Consider the following 21411-nt stretch of genomic DNA (forward strand, 5'->3'; position numbering starts at 1 on the left):
AGCTGCTTTCTGGCAGGGACACGGCACTGGGGTGGATCTAGGGTGGGTGTCACCGGTTCTGGGTGGGCACCCACCTTACCGCTGCCCTCAGCCTGACGGCCAGGGAGGAGAAACCGTGCGGACGGCCATGTGGCCCCAGTAGGCGCGACACCTAAGGACTTCTCCAGGCCTTGCCCCAGCTTCATGAAGAAGGGGCAAGGGACGGAGCATGCAGTGGCTCACGGCGTGGACGTTCCTGTGCTGAATGCTCTGGTGCCCGTACTGAGGCCTCTGGGGAAAGGGTGTACAAGCGACCACAGATTGTGTGATACCGGGGACCTCGCAAGTCAGGCCTGGAAGGTGACAGCGCTGAAGAGGACATGCGGCAAAACGGGGCTCACGCTGGTGGCTGGGCACTTGCTCCAGAGCCCGGACCGGCCGCTGGCGCGCGCTTGCTGGCCACCAGCACCCTGTCTTGCTGTCTTGCAACTCATTGTTCCGCGAAGCTGGCCAGCGGGCCTGACCTGCCCTGGAACCACTTCGCCCCAGGCCGCATGCGCCCACTCTTCACTGCCTCTGTCTCGGCCCCTCCTCCACAGCAGCCACAGCCAATGCGGAGTCCTCAAATCCCAGAGCCTGTGCGCCTGCGCCCAACTTGGGCGGGCTGAGGCGGGAGGCAGCAGGGAGCTAAAGGTCTTGCGGCCAAGGCTCCCCCCACCGGCTGCCATTTCCCTGTCCTTGTCCTGAGGCTGCCCTAGCTACACTGGGGCCGGGGCGGAGAGTCATGGCCAGCGTGTCGCGGTCCGGAAAAAGCAGCGATTCCCGTCGACCCTGGACCCTGATCGTCCCGGATGAGAAAGGTCGAGAGTCCCGGACCCGCGGGAGTGCAGGGGCGCTGGAGGGCGTGGGTTGGCCGCAGTCCCCAGGTTCAGGGGCGGCAAGCGCCCATCGTGTGCAGGAAGCCCAGGCCGGGTGTGAGATACAGGTGGCAAGCCCAGCGGAGGAATTGGTGCTGATATTGGATGACGGAATGGTGGCGGCTGAGGTGGTGATCGGGGAGGAGGAAGAGGACGGCGGGGGGGCGACCGAGGAAGAGGTGGCTGGAGAGGAGAATTCTGAGGAAGCCAAGCCAGAAGCAGAGGACATGCACGAGGAGGAGGAGGTGGAAGTTGAGAGACAGCAGCAGGAGGAGATTCAGGAGCAAGAGGAGAAGCGCGAGGCAGATGCAGAGGCGGAGGAGGGGCCCCCGCTCTCACAGGAGCTGCAGCAGCGAGAGGCAGCGCTGCGTCCTGCCTCAGCCCAGGACCCACTGGCAGTGCTGGAGCGTCTTCAGCTGGAGATCAGCGCTGGGAATGCCCAGGATTCCAGGGCCTTACGGCGGCTGAAGCGCAGGATTCTTCGGAGGCGGATTTCTCACCTGGATCACAGAAGGGCCGTCATCAAGCACATCCCTGGCTTCTGGGCCCAGGCGGTATCCTTCCTTGTGCTGGTGGGTGATGGCGGGGGCTGTTGTGCAGGAGGGCTGGGCACTGAGAGCAGGGTGCCTCAGGGCGATGGCCCCGAGGGAGGAGAGCTGGGGAATGGTCCCTGGCCCTGGGTTGGTGTGGTCTGGGATCCAGTGTAAGGCCTTGCACAGGGGCGGTTGTTGGGCACGGGGGGACCCGGGGACTTGGAGCTGCTTCCTCTTGGTCTCCGCCAACATTGGCCTGCAGGCTGCTCTCAAACATTATTTGCGGACGCGAGTCATGTGTCCCCATGCTACCAGAGCTAGGGTAGCACAAAGCAGCCTTCACTCAGAGCAGATAAAGCAAGGAAATATTTCGCTGCAAAATGGGAGAGTTACACAGGCCGCACACCCACCTTCACATTCACAGGCTGTGCACGGTTTCTTAGCAGTTCCGTCAAAGGAGAGCTTTTCAGACACACACTCATGGCCTTTAGTGGAAGCACGCCACGCCCCTTTGCCAGACAGTAGGACGACTCAGACCCACTCCGAACGGGGTACAAGCTGCCTGCACAGACCCTGACATACACACACACACACACACACACACACACACACACACACACACACAGGATTCTCTCCTGGTATGTCCACCGCTGCTTCCCTCTCTGTCCTCAGGCTCCGGCTGGGTCCCACCCATGTCTTTCTCTCCGGACTGGCTGTGTCACTGTGTCTATTTCTTTTCCCTCCTCGGCCCTCCTCGTCCGTGCTTCTTGATCTCTTTCTCCCTCCCACACCCTCCGCTTGCATCGTAAGTGGGCAGTCGGGTTCCTGTAAGCCATGTTCTTCCATCTGCACTCAGAAGGCTGGTGACAACCTAGGTCTTCACGGGAATATGCCAAGAAACCCAGCCGTGAGGAGGGGTCAGTGCACAGGCCGACATCCCAAGCTATGATGGGCTGCTGGCAGCCCACACAGGTCAGATATAGGAAGGAACTGTGAGGAGTGCAGGCAGTGGAGTCTCTCCCTGCTGTGTGCAGACAGCGTGGGAGGTACAGGAAGCCAACGGACTGCCCAGTGTCGATGGGGTCTGATGCATTTGCAGAGGCTGAGGAGTGTGGGGACTAGTGTTTCCTGGTGTTTCTGCAAATGCCATGATCCCGTCCTTTGCTCTTAGCCTGGGAGGTTTGGAGGGGGTGTGTGTCTGTTTCCACAGCATCTGAAGGCACAGCTCCTTGACACAGCACAGATTCTGAATCACCCCCAGTTGTCGGCCATGATGGGTGCCCAGGACAAAGACGTGCTCAGCTACGTGGTCGACTTGGAGGTCAGACCGGGGAGGCTGTGGCTGGGGGCCGTCCCGTCGGGTGTGGGATTTGGGCGGGAGAGGGTGAGGCAAAGGTGCTCACCCTCACAGCCAGGCAAGTAGCTCGGGAGCCCGAGGGAGGACACTTGCCCCCTCCTGTCCCATTGCTCACGGCAGGTGGAAGAAGTGGGCCATCCCAAGTACCGCTGCAGAGTGATGTTTTTCTTTGGGGCCAACCCGTACTTCCGGAACCCAGTGATCATTAAGGAGTATCAGCTTAGCTTTGCTGGTAGGGTGTGGGTCCCATGATGGTGCGGGGCAGGGGGTGAGGAGCATGAATCAGGGGCATGCGGGAGGGCGACGGGGAGGGGGAGGTGGGTGGGGAGGAGGCCATCAGGTTGCTCCTCAAATCCTCTCTTCCTGCAGGCTACAGGGCATCGCATTCCACTCCAGTCCAGTGGTTCTGGGATTATGAACGTGGAGCTCCCAGTCGCAGGCATGACCCCACCAGCCTTAACTTGTTCAACTGGCTGTGTGAGCACAGCTGCCCAGGGGCGAACAGGATTGCCGAGGTGGGGCCCCTGAGGCCTTCGTCAGCAGTGGGAATGTGGGTGGCCCCCGGCCAGAGAGGAGAATGGGCTATGCCCAATGTGGTGCCGGCCTGTGTCCCCTTCCAGATCATCATCGAGGACCTGTGGCCCAATCCCCTGCAGTACTACCTGAGGGAGGAAGGGACCAGAAGACAGTGATCTGACGTGCGCACGTGTCGGTGAGAACCCCAGTATGCGGTGTGTTGACCTGTGTGTTGTATGGGCAAGGGAACGTGGGCCAGACATTGGCTTGGAAATGGAAGGTCCGCCGAGACAGGGACACAGGTAGCATGGGGAGAGGGTGGGAGGATGACAGGGGACCTGCACAGACTCAGCTGCAAACACACAGAGGGTCGAAGCCTGCAAACCAAATGCAGTTGTGCTGTGGGCTGGGGCTTTGGAGAGCAACTCAGGACGAGCAATGCTTCTCCACCACAAATGCTCCCCGTGGATGTCCGCCCTCTCCCGGACTTCCCCCTGCTCCTTCAGTCTGGATTTGCCTGCCAGTCTTTGGGTCAGGAGCTGACGTGTCCCCAGACGCCACTGTGGTGAGAATCTCGCACTTCCTTCCATGTGCCCCACCACGCCATGTCCTCGCGCAACCTCACAGCCATTCTTAGAACTGGTCCAAGGCCATTGGGGGCTGGAAATGAATCCCTGGGTGAGAAAGCAAGGGGGATCGCAAAAGGGCGAGGCACAAGAGTGACACCAGCTGGGAAGTATTTGCCAATATCCCGTATCATTCTTGGTGTCTGTTGCGTGGGGGTGTGTGTGTGAGCGTGTACGCAAATGTGTCTGCGTGTGCCCACATGAGTCAGGGGCTCTGCATCTGTGTGGGGTGAATGCGCAGAGCTTCTATCTTTGCCCATGCAGAAACAATGGAGGACACCACGAGTGCTGGAAGAGATGGGTGGATGAGTCTCCTGTCTTCTACGTGCCCCGGAGAGAATTGAGGAAGAGATAACGTGTGGCAGCCTTGAAGAGTTTCCATGATGTTTATGTGGACACATACAGGACGTTGAAAACCCTTCTGTTTGTGTGTGTGTGTGTGTGTGTGTGTGTGTGTGTGTGTGTGTGTGTATGTGTTTATGGGGACCTCAGGAGGGACGACGAGATCGGGACCTGAGTGTGACTGTCCTAGCCACTGCCCGGGTGATTCTGTGTGTGCAGGAGAGGTGCAGTCCTGGTGTGGGGCAGGTGTTGCCATGTGCACTGAGGCCTGCTTTCTTGGGCAGGCAGAGCCTGGAAAGAGGAGGAGGAAGAGACAGACCTGTTATTTGGAGACCTGTTGTATAGGCCAAAGCCGAAAGGCAGGGAAGGGGATGGCACAGTGGGACCAAATTGGTCCATTGGGTCCTGGTACAGTGTGGCCAGGACTTGGTGGGATTCAGCCAGGACCGTTGCTCCCAGAAGGGTGTCCTGTCCTTGGTGAGATAGAATCCAGGGAGCAAAGCCTCCAGTCAGGATCAGAGCTAAGGCCCCGTGTCCCCGGAGAACTCAGGAGTAGGCAAGCTTCTCACAGTCGATGCCAGTATACCTTGCTGCTGCCTCCCACACCCGGGGCCCCTTTGACCCCGAGCCCTGTCCTCAGACAGTGGCTCAGGATGGGAGATGTGTGAGGGGAAGAGGCAGGTGTAGGTTGTGGGCAGCAGCGAGGCTTATGAGTGGGATTTCATGGAGAGAGTACGCGCGAGGGCGGAGATCCAGCGTGAGTTCCTGCGAGTGTGTGCGGGTGTCTGTGGCAAACTGGGCCTGAGATCCATGGGGATGCCGGCAGTGTGAGCGTGCATGTGTTCGTGCGATTGCGTAGCCGTGTGTCTCTGTGTGTGCAGGAGTGGGTGTGTAGCCGCTGGAGAGACAAGGAGAGACACATGGGTCTCTGTGGATGAGGTGCTTAGGTGGGACAGTCAGGTGCCAGAATACAAGAGTGCACTCCCTTCCCTCCTGAGTCCTGATGGTAATCGGCAGGATGGGTGCAATTGTTGCTGTGCCAGAGGGCTCAAGTCAGGATGCAAAAGGGAAATTGGTGCAAGGTCAAGAGGGGGGCCGAGGGGAGGAAAGCCTGTGCCCAGTGGCCAGTGGACCACTTGTGAGTGAGTGTGCTTGTGTGTGTGTTAGTGTGTGTCTATGTGGGAGTGAGTGTGTGTGTGTGTGTGTGTGTGTGTCTGTGTGTGTGTGTGTTGCGTTGCCCTGGTGGGCCTACAGTAGCAAATACGTAGGGGCTACATGGTTGTGCCCAGGCTTTGTGCACAGAGTAGCTAGGGAACCCAACCTGTCAGGCTACGTGGTGTGCAGAGGGCGTAGGTATTTCCCTGGAGGGAGCCGTCCAGCAAGAATGTCTGCTCTTGGCAGACGTGCCATGTTTTGTCACGAGTCAGCTCTTCCTCGGGGCTCTCCTCTCTGCTTCCTGTGCACCAGGCCCAGGGAAAGGGAGGAGCTTGGACCCTAGACCTCAGGTGACTTGAGACCCCCAGGGGTGCCATACAGGATGGTGTGTGGGGATCCATGTGTGGATGGGCAGGTGAGCAGCCTGCCAGCTGCTCTCTGAGGGGACAGTTCCTTGCCAGCAACACCTCTCCCCGCAGCACAAGATCACCACTGTCGCTGCAGCTGGGCTGGGGACATGTCAAGGTGTGTCCCAGAACTCTGTTCCCCTTGCACGTAAGGGGTGCCAGAATGAGCCTCTCAGTCCCTGTGCGGGCGACCCTGATTAGCCTCAGGCTTTGTCGATTCCTGGCCTCACGAAAATGGGGAACTGGGTTCCTTTCTCAGCGTCTCAGCGGTTGCATGTCGATGGAGGATGCTGTGGACAGTGTGGTCAGGATTCTGACCGGGCTCCACCTGCCCCGCCCCAAACCGCAGTGGGCAGCACGTGGCCCACTCTGTGTGTGCTTTGGGGAATCTAAAGCCTTACAGCCCCTCCCGTATTCTTCTCAGGTGGTGGAGGTTCAAAGGGGCCTAGGGAGGAACACTGGTCCCAGTCTGCTGCCGGCTGTGCCCACAGGTGTGTGTGCCCAGCTCCTTGACGCTGAAGCTGCAAGGCTTCGCACTGCCCCCAAAGCCCCATCCCTAGGATTTGCGTGTGGGCCAGATGGAAGTGAAATCCCAGTGACCCTGCGGGATCACAGCGGGTGGTCTCGTCTGTGCCTGGCTACCCGCCTACCTGCCTTCCACATAGCCCGTTGCCCCCATACAGGGCTTTCGGTAAACACGCGGCCACCATCCAGCATGAGAGGGAAGGCTGGACGGTGTCCCAGTACCGCTGGTCACGTGTTGGCTGCTGCCAGCTGACAGCATGGAGACCCCATGGCCCGGTGGAGGACGTCCGACCTGTCCTACAAGGAATTGGGGACGACTGTAGGGATGCATCAGGTCCCATGCAGTAACCTAGCCCTGACCTTATCTGCCTAGCGGGTGTTCGAAGCGCCTTTGGGTCCTAGGCCTGGCATGTGTGTCGGTGAGCTTCCTCCTGGATGGCACTGCCGACACAGGGCTGGCTGCTCAGGGGTCGCGTGTGAGGCCCGTTGGGGCCCGGCCTCTATGTCCGATACTGCTGTAGGTGTTGTTGAAAAGACAGAGCACAATATGATCGTCCCTTGGGTGTCGCTGCACTGGGGATCCTGTCGCTGCTCCCAGGTTCCCACTACCGGGTCTCCCCAGGAGGCCTGGGAGGTTGCCAGGCTCCTTTTGCAGGGACACAAAGGCTTGTCAGGGCCCATGCCTCAGGGTCCGGTGCTCATTGCGGATGACTTGGGGGCAGTGCGAGAGCTATTGCTCCCGTTCTTAGGGGAGATTGTGGTGGTCTTAAGGGACAAAGATGTGCCTGGAGAAGAGAAGGATGACCAGAGGAAGCATTAAAGGAGGAGGAGAAGGACGATGAGGAGGAGTTGGAGGAAGAGGATTGGGAGGCGTTAGAGCAGGAGGAGAAGGAGTGAATGATTGGGTGCAGGAGAGGGAACAAGTGGAGGAGGAGGATGTCCAGGATGAGGAGGAGCACGAGCCAAAGGAGTAGGAGCGGCTGCGGGAGGATGTTGAGGAGGGCGAGATCAGAGGGAAGAGGATGAGGAGAAAAGATAGAGCCAGGGTGGAAGAGCATGAGTAGAAGTGTAGGAGCAGAAGGAGGAAGAGCCCGAGGAGGAAAAGGTGGAGGGAGAGGAGGAGCGGGAAGAGTTGGAGGAAGAGGATTGGGTGGGGTTAGAAGAAGAGGAGGAGGAGAAGGAGTAGGGAATGACTGGGTGCAGGAGAAGGACAAATGGAAGAGGATGATGTCGAGCACCAGGAAGAGGAGGATCGCGAGCCAAAGGAGCAGGAGCAGCTGGAGGAGGGAGTTGACTAGGACGAGAGCAGAGGGAAGAAGAGGTGAAAGGTCAGAGGTAGGGCAGGAAGGGCAGTAGCAGGAGAGGACCTGGAGAAGGAGGAAGAGTCCTAGGAGGAAGAGTTGGAGGAGGAGGAAGAGGTGAAGGACGAGGACGAGGAGGATCAGATGCAGGAAGAGGATTGGGAGGAGTTACAGGAGGAGGAGGAGGAGGAGGAAGACGAGTGAATGATCGGGTGCAGGTGAGGGAAGAAGTGGAGGAGGAGGAAGTCCAGGACGAGCAAGAGGAGCAGCAGGAGTCGAAGAGCAGTAGTAGCTGGGGAGGAAATTGAGGAGGACGTGAGCAGAGGGAAGAAGACGAGGAGGAGGAAAGGTAGAGCCAGGGCTGGAAGCGCAGTAGCTGCAGAGGGGGAGCAGAAGGATGAAGAGGCCCGAGGCTAAGACTTCCAATACTGTGTTGAGTAACAGCGGAGGGGGTGGACATTCCTGTCTCGTTCCTGACTTGAGCTGAGAGCTTTTGCTCATTGAGATGATATTCACGTTGGGTCGTTCATACATGGCTTTATGACCTCGATGTGTGCTCCTTCTATCCCTACTTTCCTGAGGGTTTTTTTTTTTTTCTACCAGGAAAGGATGCTGTATTTTGTCCAACACTCTGTCTGGATCGAGTGAGAGGATCCTGTGGTTCTCGTCTTTTCTTTGGTTGATGTGAGGAATCCTGTTAATTGTTTTGCGGATGCTGAACCAGCCCTGCATCCCAGGTGCAAATCCCACTGGGTCGTGGTGAATAACATTTTAATGTATTGTTGGATCCGAGTGTCTGATATCTTGTTGAGGAGTTTTGCATCCATGTGCATCAGGGAAATTGGTCTATAGTTCTCCTTTTTAGTGGGGTCTCTTTCCGGTTTTGGAATCAAGGTAACGCTGGCTTTAAAGAAAGAGGTTGGAAGTTTCCTTCCATTTCTATTGTGGGAACAGCTTCAAGAGAATAAGTGTTAACTCTTCCTTAAATGTTTGCTGGCACTCCCCTGGAAAGCCATCCGGCCCCGCAGTCTTCTTCCTTCAGCAGGTTTTTGATTACTAACTTGATTTCTTTACTGTTGATGGGTCTGTTCAGATTTTCCTTTTCTTCCTCTTTCAGCTTTGGTAGTGTAAATGTTTCTAGGAATTTGTCCATTTCTTCCAGATTGCCCATTTTATTGGCAAATAATTGCTCCTAATATGCTCTTCTTATTGTTTGCCTTTCTGCTGTGTTGCTTGTGATCTCTCCTCTTTCATTCTTGCGTTTATTGATTTGGGCCGTTTCCTTTTTCTGTTTCATCAAACTGATGACTGGCTTATCAATTTTGTTAACTCCTTCAAAGAAGCAGCTTCTGGGCTCATTGATCTGTTTTCCTATTTTGGTTGGTTGGTTGGTTGGTTGGTTGGTTGGTTGGTTGGTTGGTTTGAGGTTGTTTTTGTTTTTGGTTTGTTTCATTTTTGGTTTCAATAGCGTTAATTTCCCCTAATGATTGTTATTTTCTGCCTTCTGAATGTGTTGGGTTTCATATGGTGTTCTTTTTACAGCCTCTTAAGGCGTAAGGTGAGGTTGTGTCTCTGAGACCTTTCTTTCTTCTTTAGGAAGACCTGACTTGCTAGACAGGTCCTCTTATTACACACCCGGTGCGTCCCAGGGGTTTTGGGTTGTGGTGTTATCAGTAACTTCCATATACATTTTCATTGACTTCGGTATACTTTGTATATCCTCTTTAAACCCTTGGTTAGCCCATTCAGTGTTTAGTAGGATGTTCTTCAGTCTCCCAGTATTTGTGACCTTTCCAAATTGTTTCTTGTAGTTGATTTCGAGTCTCGTAGTGTTGTGGTCTGAAAATGTGCACGGTGTGACCTCGATCTCTTTGAACTTCCTTAGGGTTGACTTTTTCCGCCAGGAAATGATCTATAGAGGAGAATATTCCATGAGCACTGGAGAAGAACGTATGTTCTGCTGCTTTATTATGAAATGTTCTGAAGATATCTGTGCAGCCCATCATGTCCAGTGTGTCCTTCAACGCCCCCGTTTGCTTGTTGAGTTTTTGTTTAGATTATCTGTGTATTGCAGCAAGTGGGGAGTTGATGTCTCCTCCTATGATGGCATTACTAAGAATGAGGTTCCTTATGTTTGTGATTAACTGATTTGTATATTTGGTTGCTCTCAAATACACCACATAAATGTTTTCAATTGCTAGGTCTTCTTGGTGGATAGACCCCTCGATTATGACATCATGCCCTTGTGCATCACTTGACACAGTCTTTACATTAACGTCTGGATTGTCTGATAGAAGTATGGCTACTTTGGCTTTGTTTGGTTGACGGTTAGCATGACAGATGATTCTCCATCCCCTTATTTTCACTCTGAAGTTGTTTTCACATCTAAAGTGGGTCTCCGGTAAACAGCATATCGATGCAACTTGTTCTCTCATCCATTCTGTTCCCCTGTGTGTTTTGATTGGAGCATTGAGTCCACTGACGTTTAAAGTGAGTACTGAAAGATATGAATTTATGGCCATTATCTTGTTTGAAGGGTTGGAGGATAAAATATCTATATATCTTTATATCTATATCTATATCTACATCTCCATCTCCATCTATATGTATATGTATGTGTATGTGTATATGTATATTTATATATATATGTATATGTATATGTATATCTATATGTATGTGTATATGTATGTGTATGTGTATATGTATACGTATTGTATAACTATATCTATATATCTATATCTATATCAATATCTATATATCTCTATATATCTTTATATATCTAATTCTATATCTATTTCTAAATATAAATATAAACTGGTAGATAGGTAGGTAGGTAGGTAGGTAGATAGATAGATAGATAGATAGATAGATAGATAGATAGATATGAATTTCCCTCTGAGTGTCCCCCCTTAAAATTGCATGCAGGTCTGATTTAGCGGTCACAAACTCCTTTAAATTTTGTTTGGGAACCTTTTTCTCTGTTTCTATTTTGAATGACAGCCTTGCTGGATAAAGAATTCTTCACTGCGGATGTTTCTAATTCAGCACTTTGAACGTATCCTACCACTCTTTCAGGCCTGCCAAGTTTCTCTGGATAGGTCTGCTGCAAACCTGATCTATCTTCTCTTGTAGTTTAGGGACTTGTTTCCCCTTGGTGCCTTCCTGATTCTCTTTGCCTGAGTACTTTGTGAGTTTGAATATGATATGCCTTGCTGAGGGTCAGTTTTTGTTGAATCTAATGGGGTCCTCGGTGCTTCCTGGATTTTGATGGTGTGTCTTTCCCCAGGTTAGCAAAATTTCCCACTATGATTTGCTCACATAACCTTTCTACCCCTATTTCTCGCTCTTCCTCCTCGGGACCCCTATGATTCTGATGTTGTTCCTTCTGCATGAGTCACTGATTTCTCCAATTCTTCAATCGTGCTCTTTTCCTTAATCTCCCTTGATTTTCCTGCTTCCATAGTCTCCATACGTTTGTCCTCTGAATCGCTGATTCTCTCTTCTGTCTCATCCATCCTTGACACCGCTGCATCCATCCGGCATTGCAGCTCAGTTATATCATTTTTAATTTCATTCTGGCCAGTTTTCACTTCATTTGTTCTCTGCACAAAGGGACTCTAATCTACATTGGACTGCAGCTAGTATTCTCATCATCGTGCTTCTAAATGCTGCTCCAGACATCTTGCTTGTACCTGTGTTGGTTGAATCCCTGGCTCTCGTTTCTTCATGCTCTTTCTTTCTGGGTGAATTCCTTCCTTTTGTCATTTGGAATGGAGAAAAGGAACTCATGAGGTGGAAAATTCAAATGAAATATTCAAAGTGTAAAATGTTAAAAGTAAAAACTTAAAAACACACACGTAATAATGGAATGAATGATGCTAGATTCTAGGCATGTTTCATCTGGGTGTTGAAAGTGGTTTTGACACAGGGGAGAAAAAAAAAGTGGGAGTGGAGAAAAATTTAGAAAATACCAATAAAAATATTAAAAAGGGAAATGTCGTGAGAATTTGAAAACTCAATACACTGAAGTAGACTAAAAGGAGAAGATGGGAGTAAAATAGAATTTGTGAATATAGACACAAAAGGAAAGAATAATGTAGAAGAGTTTTAAAGAAAATTAGTAAAATTTCCACCTGCCCAGTCTCCTTTGCCTCTCCGCGCACAAAAGCACCTCCCTTCCTGCGCCTCCTCGCTCTCCAAGTTGACTTCTCCATGCCACGTACCTGCTGAATTCGGAGGTTCAGGATATGCAGATTGCTGTGCTAATCCCCCAGTCAGTTTCCTGGGTGGGTACGATGGTTTAGTGTTGGTCTGGCTGTATTTCATGCACACGAGACACTTAAGAAGCTTCCATGCTGTCTGCCATCTTGGCTCCTCCCCAAAGAGGTGAGATGTGTAGCACCAGTTCTCTGATATGAGACATCCCATAGGACAGTTGTGGTCGGTGACAAAGCGGAAAAGGGCATGTACCACACAGGGAGGTCACCCTGGAGGGGGAGGCAGAGAACCTGCTCCAGACCTGGGAGGGGAGGCAGGGGCTCCAATGCTGGAGCCACGCCCACCACCCTCCAGCTGATGGTTCCTGAACAGCAGCCAACTGTCTGGGTCTGGCCTGGAGCTCCTTCACCCCAAGGACCTGTGGTCAAAAAGTTCACTGCCCTGCCTCTGCCCCACCTCCACCACAGCCACAGCCACAGCCACTGCAGTGTCCGAAGGGCCACGTGGCCGTGGGCGTGCTTCCCAAATGCTGGTGGGCTCCAGAAGGAGGCAGCAGGCATTTAAAAACCTTGGGCCTCGACACTCCACCTGCCGGGCCTAGTCTGGAGCCTCATGCCTCAAGTTCCCACCCCTTGTGCTCTATGGCCCTAGCCTGAGGATGGGCTAAGGCCCCAAAGCAAGGGAGTCATGTTCCGGAAAACGCTGAGATTCCTGAGAATACCGGGCCTCCATTCTGCTGGAAGAGGGCGTTCGAGAGTCCAGGCATCGTGGCAGCACGCCCGTCTCAGTCCCAGACAATTTCACTCATTCATACGCACGCGCACGCGCACGCACAGGCACAGGCACGGGCACACACACACACTCCCCCTCTGTGGCTGTCTCTAGTTGTGACTTACTCTCCTTCCTCGGCCTCCTTCCATGTCCCTCTGGCCTCTGTCTGTCTCTGAGTCCCTGTGATCATTTTCTTTAGGGAACGCTTCCTCCCTCCCACACCTCCATCTCTCTTTCTCTGTCTCTGTCCTGTCCTGGGACAGTATCAGTGCATGTGGGTTTCCGTGAGCTGTGCATGTCCATATGGACGTAGTAGGCTGTTGATGGCACAGGGCTGCAGGGGAACGCACAAAGGAACGCACAAGTACCAGGGGTCAGAGCACATCCAGACCTCCTAAGCCGTGACTGCCTCCAGGCAGCCCACACAAGCTGGGTATGCATGTGAACTGAGAAAGGTTAGTCCCTTGGCCCTTGCCCTGTAGGTTGTAGCCAGCTGGGAGGTACTGAGACCCAAGGGACTCCCCAGTGTTGAGAGGGTCTGAAGAAAGGGCAGGAGCCGAGGAAGCAGCGAACCTAGTCGTAGCTGGTGTTTCTCCACCTGCCATGTTGCAGTGCCATTGGTACTGGAAGGTTGGTATCAGGTGTGGCTCTCTTTCCTTGGCATCTCAATGCAAGCTTCCGTGACCCAATGGAGGTCCTGAATCGGCCCTAGTTTTCAGCCAGGTTTGGGCCCCAGGACAAATGCATGTGCTGTGTGAGGGGGAAAAGCAAGTGTGAGTCGTGGGGAGGAGCTAGCTTCGTGAGTGGGATGTGGCAGAGGGCATGAGTGAGTGCACAGGTCCACTAGAGCGTGTCTGTGAATGTATTGTGGCTGGCGCCTGTGAGTACTTTTGCCTGGGCCTTAGCGTTTGTGCTGGCAGCGTGCGCGTGTCTGTGTCCACGTGCCGCGTGGCCGTGCATCTTTGTGCCTGAGTGAGTGTGCGTAGGCCGTTGGCTAGCGAAGGAAAGAGACTGGGGGCTTTCCTGACTTGGTGAGTAAGGGGGAGGCTCCAGTGCCAAAGTGCAGCGAGTGCAATCCCTTCGCTCCTGGGATCGACACGGAGCTAGCTGATCACCTTTCATGACGGGAGGAAAGCCTGGACTTTGCCTGGGTCCGCTCATCCTGTGTTGCCTTGGCCAGGGGCAAGTTGGGGTTGGGCCTTCCATGGCGCAGTGGAGGAGGACCAAAGTTCCCTGCAAGGAAGTGGGCATTAGTGGAGGGAGGCAGCAGATAGCAAGAGTAAGTCTGGCCCTGCTCCTGGAGCGGCCTAGGGGATCATCGCAAGGCCTTGTGGTCCGAGCCTGGGGATGTGTCTCGGTGAACATCCTCCTGAATGACCCTGCAGAGACGGGCCTGGCTGGTCTAGAGTCCCTTGCGAAGTTGGGGCCCGGCCCCTGGGCCCCAATATTGTGGTAGGTGTTGGTCAAACTGAAAGGCATTGCCTGCTTGTCCCAGACAGTCCCTGCACCTGGGACCCAGATTTGCTCCCACGTTCCTGCCACGGGGTCTCCCAGCGATGCGTGGGAGTTTGACAGGCCCCATTTCTCTGGAGGGAGTGAGTTGCATAGGTCAGGTGCACCAGGGTCTGGGCCTGCTTTCCTGTCTTGCCCACCCCCTACGTCCTCTGCTGAGGGCAGCTTGAGGGCTCACCACTGGACCTGTTCCTCTCCCTTTCTGGGTAAGCGTTTGCCTCTCTGTCGGTCACACTGGCCACCCCCTCTCAGCCCCCTACCACCTGGTCAGCCTTCCCCCCATCCACCTGCGTGTCTATGCATTGCTGTCACCTGAAGTGGTGGTGTGCTGCCTCATATATCACAGCCACCCTGGAGCATTTCTGTACCCCGTACGTATCGTGACATAGCCCAACGAGTCTGGAGGAACCTCTTCTGTGTCACGGAAGCAACATGTTGGCCAGAGGGCCCGGCACACGAATTTGGAAATCCTAGAATCCCCTGCCTGCGGAGCAGCCTCCTGGTCCCATAAAGAGGTAGGGGAACACTGCACTCCACCAAAGGGAAAAGGCAATGCATGAGTGTGGTGCCTGGCCAGGCAATGTATCTCGAGCCTCCAAACCTGCAGTGGCTCTGTGTGGTGTGTGTGTGTGTGTGTGTGTGTGTGTGTGTGTGTGTGTGTGTGTATGTGTAGCTGGTGCTGTCTGACATAGACCGGCAGGGAGTCCACATCACCACTGCCCTGACAGGGAGGGAGACCACATCATTGCCCTCACTGCACACCGTCTGCAGCTTATTGCTTCCCCAAAGTGGTCATGTGGCTTCGTGTACACCGTGGGGCGTGTCCCTCACTTGGGTCCCAACACTACATCCCCCAACCCCCTGAAACCTCTCGGAGACCCTTGAAATCATGCTGTCTGTGGCACAGGGGGACAGTGTTTTGAGTCAGCGCCCACGCTCATGGCAGCCTGCCGCCTAAGTGAGTGGTAAAGGAAATGGGAGCAGGATGAACAGACATATGGCCAACGAAGGCCTGGGGAGGGTCCCTGTGAGAAGATGGCCGACCACTGTGGGAGGAAGGGGACCGCTGTCTGTGGGGCAGACGCAAGCTCCAGGAATCCCAGGGCTCACGGGCACGGGTCTTTCCTGTGCACTGCCACACACGGGAGGAATGGGCAGCCGATCGTGAGAGGGGGGTGTGTGCTTGCCAGCGTGTCACGTTCCAGGCAACGGGGACAAACGGCAAGAGCGGCGCGCGTGATACGCAGCCTCCCCTAGTGTGGCGTCCTCTCCACGTCACACACCTCTGGTCACCGACCTTCCCTAGCCGGTGCACTGCTAGACTGCTGTCATGACATACATGTCTTCTGGGAGCAAAGATGGACGTAGAGAATATGCAAAGGAGGCTGAGCAGATGGAAAACCAGGGTGCACAGACAGCAGGCGCACAGCTGAAATGCGTCTCCCGGACAGCCAAGGTGACCGCTGAGTGGATTTGTCAGACTAGGGGCACAATGAACAACGGTGGCGGTGTACATGGGAAAAGCGTGGAGGTCCCCCTTTACCCGTGTGTATAGACAGCCGCGTGCCCAGCGCAGCGTGGAATGCAAAGGTCGCTTTCGCATGGCCAGAAGCCAAACAGGGCACCCAGAGCGCACAGAGGGCCGGCTGCAAGCCCCCCGGAGGAGTTGCCCCGCACGGGGCCCACAGCCTTCCTGCCTATGCAACAGACGCGCCCCAGTTTCCTGGTGACCTAGGGGCGGGACCGCCGAAGCCACGCACGCCACCGTCCCTATGATTGGTCCCGAAGGCAGTGAAGCAGCCTGGGCGTGGCTTGGAGCTCCCTCAGCCTCAAAGCCGCAGGCGCACACCTCTCACCACAAAGGCCTCCGAGGCAGCATCGGCATGGCGATAGCCACCGCCGAGGCATCCTGGGTACAGCACCATGCGCATGCGCCCCCTCGACGTTTGGGCTCTGGGAGGAAGGGGGAGCGAGTTGCCAGCCATTGCCCTCAGGGCTCCACTGACTGGGTCTGGGGAGGGGGGCCGTGCTTTCACGTCCCGCTTCGTCGCCGGTAGGAGCCACAGTTGGTGTCTCGGGCCGGGGCCGCATGTTGCGCGACTCGTGTTTCCGAAACACTGGGGACGCCCGGAGGCCCCATGCCGCCTTCGACCGGGAAGGGGGCGGTCGAGAGACGAGGGCCCGTGGGGACACTGGGCGTCCGGCAGCGCCGGAGGTGCCGCAGGCCGAAGGCTTGCAGGCCACAAGCGAACAGCCTGTGCAGGAAGGCCAGGCCCGACCCGAGAGGCAGGTGGGCGGCCCCAGCGAGATATCGGTGCCGCTGGTGCATGACATAATGGCGGTGGAGGCGCTGTGGGGCCTGGTGGAGGAGGAGGTTGAGGTGCCGGCCGCGGAAGAGGACACGCGTGGGGAAGAGGGGCATGACCAGAGGAAGAAGGGGGAGGAGGACGAGGAGCAGGAGCAGGGGAAGGACAAGGTCCAAGTTCACGAGGAGAAGGACCTGAAGGACGAGGGGGAGCAGCAGGAACAGAAGAGCAGAAGGAGGAGGAGGAGGAAGAGGGGGAGAGGCAGCAGGAGTCAAAGATTAGAAGGAGGACGAGCAGCAGAAGCCCAAGCAGAAGGGGGAAGAGCGGAAGGAGGAGGAGTTGGCGGAAATGAAAGGGGAGGAGCAGGAGCACCAGGGTGTACAAGCGGGCGCGGCCGTGGCGGTGGAGGCATCGGCGGCGGCAGTGGCAGGGGAAGGGGACCAGGAGGAGGAGCAGGAGGAGGAAGGGAAGGCGTGGGAGCCATCCAAGGGAGAGCAGAATTGCAAACGGAGGAGGAAGAGGAGCAGGAGAAGGGAGCGCTGGAGGAGCAGCAGCAGGGCGAGGAGGAGGAGGAGGGAAAGGAGGACAAGGAGGAGCGGGAGGAGGAGGAGGAACAGAAGCCGAGTGAGCAGGAAGGCCGATGGGTGGAAGAAGCCCAGGAGCTGCAGGTGAAGCAGCAGAAGAAGGAGCGGGTAGAGTCAGGCCTCCGTCCTTGCCCTTCCCCACTGGAGGCTCTGGAGGCCCTTCAGATAGAGCTACAGCCGGTGAATAAACAAGCCAGCCGGGAGCACGCTCGACTCCAACTCAGGATGTGGCAGAGGCGGCAGCGTCATCTGGAACAGAGAAGTGCCCTTATCCAGGGCATCCGTGGTTTCTGGGCCAAGGCTGTATCCTTCCTGCTGCTGGTGGAGGGTCCAGAGGGGGCTGGGCTTGCGCAAGAGGAAGGAAAGGGAGGTGACATTTAGAGGAACCCAGGACAGGGACTGGAGCTAAGCCGCGCTCCAGTGGCCGGGAACATGCAAACGTGATCCCATCCGGCGGTCCTGGCTCTGCAATGAGTGTGGGAGGAGGGCAGTGCCGGGGTGGGGGAGGCATGTGTGCTTTACGTCGCACCTGGCACGGAAACAGCGCTGGGAGAGTGGGGAGTGGCGGTGGAGGTCCAGGCCAGGACGGGGAAATGACCGGGGGCTTCTTCCCACACAAAGCCGCGTGGGGGCACGTTTCTGGGTCCCGCTAAGCATCTTGCTGCGGGGAAGGCGATGTGAATGCCCACTGGTCGGCGCGAGACCGGATGTGTGCTGTCTGGCTGTGTGGAAGTAAGCGTCCTCAGTGTCCTCATGAGCACACAAGGCTAGGCGTGGTTGCGGGCGTCTGGGCATGCACAGCCTCCTGTGCGTGTCTAGCAGAGCCCTGCGCGATCCTGAGACCCCGTGGGCCTGGACGCAGCCTGTGGGGAGGGCTTGAGACCCTGGGGGAGGACGTCAGTCCCGGGGGGAGGACGCCTGGATGCTGTCCACACGTGTTCTCTGCTTCGAGCTCTCTCATGCCCAGCACCTGAAGGCTCTTTGACCTGCAGCAGTTTGTGAACCACCCTCAGATGTCAGCCCTGATTAGTAAGCCCGATGAAAGCATGCTTCGCCACATGACCAATTTGAAGGTCGGCCTGGGAGTGGGAGGTGGTGTGGGGGGCTGGCCGTGTGGGGAGGGGAGGTGGTGGGGAGAAGTGACGTGTTCCTTCCTCAGGGGAGGGAGGGTGTCCTGGAAGAAGATTTCACATTTCTGCCCCACTGTACCACGGCAGGTGGAGGAACACAAGTTTCCCAGGGAATGCCGGAAGATCCTGCTGTTTTTTGTCAAGAACTCCTACTTCCAGAATGAAGTCGTTACGAAGGAGTATGTCCTAGGCCTTGCTGGTAAGTGTCCCCTGACTGCATGGGCGGCAGTGGGTGGAGGGTTGAATGTGACTGGTTCTCTGGCGCCGTCTCACATACTCGTCTTCCTGCAGGGTATAGGGCGTCTCATTCCAGTCCCATCCAGTGGCACCCAAGGTACAGACAGGAGGCCTACAGACGCAGGCATGACAACAGCAGCCTCAACTTCTTCAACTGGTTCTCTGACCACAGCTTTGCCGGCTCTAGCAGGATTGCTGAGGTGGGGCCCTGTAACAAGGAAGGGAGGTGATTTTCATGGGTTCCCCCACTGCGTGGGATAGCTACCTGAGGCCTGGCCTGTCTCCCCTACCAGATAATCATAGAGGATCTTTGGCCCAATCCCCTGCCGTATTTCAAGATGAAGGAGGCCCCAGGAGAGAGAACTGAGAGGGAAAGAGGTGAGCAGCCAAGGGTGTGGGCACTGAAATGTGTGCCGTGGGGTCCGTGGCACAATTCTCTTCTGCATGGAGGCACCGAGACTCACAGTGGCACAGGAGGTGACACCAGGTCAAAAGGGCATCGGCCTGAGACGGGGAGTCTTAAGAAGTAACGTGTCAAAGAGCCTTTTCCCTTTGGGGAGCCTGAAGGTGGGAAGGGGGCTAGACAAAGAGAATGAGCAAAGCGGGACAACCAAAGCTGGCTCATCAGATAGCACGGTGACAACTGTCATTCCCGGACCATGAACCCCACCGTCAGGCCTCCTACCACCATCCCACATGTTGTCTGGCTTCGGGAGCCCCTTGTCAGCTTTGGCACAGCTTATCACACCCTCCCATTCTACTTTCCGTTTGGAAACATTCAAGCAACCTTAATCAGGGCCAAGATCAGACTCTCACCTGTCCTGTGTGTGTGTGTGTGTGTGTGTGTGTGTGTGTGTGTGTCTGTGTGTGTGTGTGTGTGTGTGTCTGTGTGTACCCATATATCCCAGGGATATGCACGATCTTGAGAAGAGTATGAAGGAGCATCGCACTTCATCGACCCCAGTGGAAACCCTTCCGATGCTCACCGATGGTCCACAAGATTCTCCTGCCCACGAAATGAGGACAAGGGTGGTGGTGACACGTGGCGCAGGGCGGGGGTCCAATACATTTGAAGAAATATAGAATGGGAGATAAATATCATGAAGCGATTTGTGTGTCTTCCTCTCAGGTACGCTCTGGGGCGTGTCCATGTATACATGCGGCTGTCCAGGGGTGTAAGTGTTCTGTGCCTGCACATTGGAGTTGCAAGGAAGGGCGGGACGTAGGACATTGTCCGTAGGGATGGGTCACACATTGGGATTGCATGTGAGGTCAGTAAGATTGAAGCAATGGGGACTTGAGTGAGGGAGGCCAGGGCACAAACCTGAGAGAAAGGCCAGTGCCCAGGTTCCTATCTTTCCTGTGAAAAGGAGGAAATTCAAGGAAATGGAGACGCCAGCACAGGCCAGGGAGGTCCAATATTCAGGGTTTGGGCATGTCCATGATGGTGCCCCCAGAATCCCGCATGGGGACACCCTCAGTCATGTTGACTGAACCGCCACACAGGGAGGAATTCCCAGGGTTGATTACCCTCTGGTTTTCAGACGTCTCCCAATGCAGACTGTCTTGGGGACAAGGTCAGGATCTCAGGACCAGCCATACATATTTGAGGGATTGTGAGCAGGTTGTAAGATTGGTGTCCAGGGGAAGGAACCGAGGGACCAGAGGGAGAGTGGGTGGGTAAGACCGATGAAGTTCTGCTTCAGGCACAGTTGACAGGGACAACGTACACGCTGCAGAGAAAACAGCCCACTACAGTCTCACGCAACTCCAAAATCACAGCCAACTTTTCTGGTTCCACTTCCTGAAGCTGAGCCTCCCAAACACCGCTTCACTTATTCACACACACACGCACACACACACACACACACACACGACTCCTGAAGGAGTCCTAGTACTGATGCCCTTGTGTGAACTTCGCTGTTTCTGAAAAGACCTCTGGTTACGAATGGGTGTCCCAGATTGCAAGCCAACAGAGGGGAGGGTCGCGGGGAGGTGGAGCTCTTACAGGGCACGAACACGCCATCCTCTCTCGTGTGCCCTCTGCCCTCTCATCATCAGCCGTGATGAGTCGGGTGATGTTCTTCCTCTGTGTCCACAGGCTTAAGCCCTGTGTCCAACACGCCATGTGAGACTTGTGAAAAGACTCCCAAGTGCAAACACCAACAGGCGCTCAGGGAGGTCGCGTCGTCCCAGGCAGCCTGTGTTCCTTTGCCTGAGTGCCAGGACAAAGGCTGCCTCAGCCACATAGGGAACGATGGACTTGTGAGGCCTTAGCATTCTGTGCAGAGGTGCCGGGCAGGCCTGGAGCTTAGAAAGGACTGGGACGAGCCTCACCTGCGACGACGTGAGTGCGGGGGTACTCCTTACAGAGCAGATGGCTGCTTGCCAGAGATGTCTGTGCTAGGGATGGGGCAAAAGCTCCACCGTGCTAGCAGTGCAGTAGACAGAGTTCAGCCTTGTCCATCTCAGGCTCTTCTGTATCCCCAAGTAACACGGCCCCCAGCACAGCGTGCCTGAGAGTGACATCCCGACACTAATATTCCTGTCTCCCAAGCTGCCCAAGCCCCCCAGGATCCCCACTGCACAGCTCTGCAGTACAAGAGCCTTCTCTGCAGTGGCTCTATTCCAGAGAAGGCGAGGGCAGTCCCAATGCATGGAGGCCTCTTGTCCCTCTCAGTATGCAGACAACATGGTCAGCAGCGTGTCACCAGGCTGTGGAGTTGAGGATCTGTGCAACCAAGCCTTACCTCTTCCAGGGCGGAAGCTGTCGCACTCTCTAGAAGGGAAGGCAGGTCTTTCTCTCGCTGCTGTCTGCACACTGCCTGGAGAAGCACGTCTTCTCAGCTGCTTGATGTGTAAATGCCAGGGTACTCAGGAAAAGCTCCCTGTGCTGACCCGAGTCTTTGGGTGTGAACATCCAAAGAAAGTATGGCCCATGATTCTGCAGTGGGAATACGGCCTCAGTGGTCATGAGGCTGGGCCCCTTGGGGCA

General features: G+C 55.3%; 2 protein-coding genes across 2 annotated transcripts; both read left to right on the forward strand.

The window, feature by feature from the left end:
• The first annotated feature begins 763 nt into the window (after positions 1–763).
• LOC131503519 (testis-specific Y-encoded protein 1-like) lies at positions 764–3492 on the forward strand. Its single transcript, XM_058714966.1, has 5 exons — positions 764–1450; positions 2673–2750; positions 2907–3018; positions 3156–3301; positions 3407–3492. Exons 1-5 carry the CDS (start codon positions 764–766, stop codon positions 3476–3478), a joined length of 1095 nt encoding a protein of 364 aa, XP_058570949.1. The 3' UTR covers positions 3479–3492.
• Positions 3493–16248: 12756 nt separating this feature from the next.
• LOC131503460 (testis-specific Y-encoded protein 3-like) lies at positions 16249–19505 on the forward strand. Its single transcript, XM_058714929.1, has 7 exons — positions 16249–16564; positions 16874–17352; positions 18045–18122; positions 18267–18378; positions 18471–18616; positions 18710–18794; positions 19325–19505. Exons 1-7 carry the CDS (start codon positions 16249–16251, stop codon positions 19351–19353), a joined length of 1245 nt encoding a protein of 414 aa, XP_058570912.1. The 3' UTR covers positions 19354–19505.
• Positions 19506–21411: the final 1906 nt, after the last annotated feature.

The sequence above is a fragment of the Neofelis nebulosa genome, chromosome Y, assembly GCF_028018385.1.
Source record: "Neofelis nebulosa isolate mNeoNeb1 chromosome Y, mNeoNeb1.pri, whole genome shotgun sequence".
NCBI lineage: Eukaryota > Metazoa > Chordata > Mammalia > Carnivora > Felidae > Neofelis > Neofelis nebulosa.

Bases quoted from the DNA above. Each gene is read 5' to 3' on its own strand.
- LOC131503519 (XM_058714966.1), top strand. From the start codon at position 764: ATGGCCAGCGTGTCGCGGTCCGGAAAAAGCAGCGATTCCCGTCGACCC. The intron at 1,451-2,672 runs GTATCCTTCCTT...GACACAGCACAG, and splicing joins CTGGCTTCTGGGCCCAGGCG to ATTCTGAATCACCCCCAGTT. The intron at 3,302-3,406 runs GTGGGGCCCCTG...GTCCCCTTCCAG, and splicing joins GGGCGAACAGGATTGCCGAG to ATCATCATCGAGGACCTGTG.
- LOC131503460 (XM_058714929.1), top strand. From the start codon at position 16,249: ATGTTGCGCGACTCGTGTTTCCGAAACACTGGGGACGCCCGGAGGCCC. The intron at 18,123-18,266 runs GTCGGCCTGGGA...GTACCACGGCAG, and splicing joins GCCACATGACCAATTTGAAG to GTGGAGGAACACAAGTTTCC. The intron at 18,379-18,470 runs GTAAGTGTCCCC...GTCTTCCTGCAG, and splicing joins GTATGTCCTAGGCCTTGCTG to GGTATAGGGCGTCTCATTCC.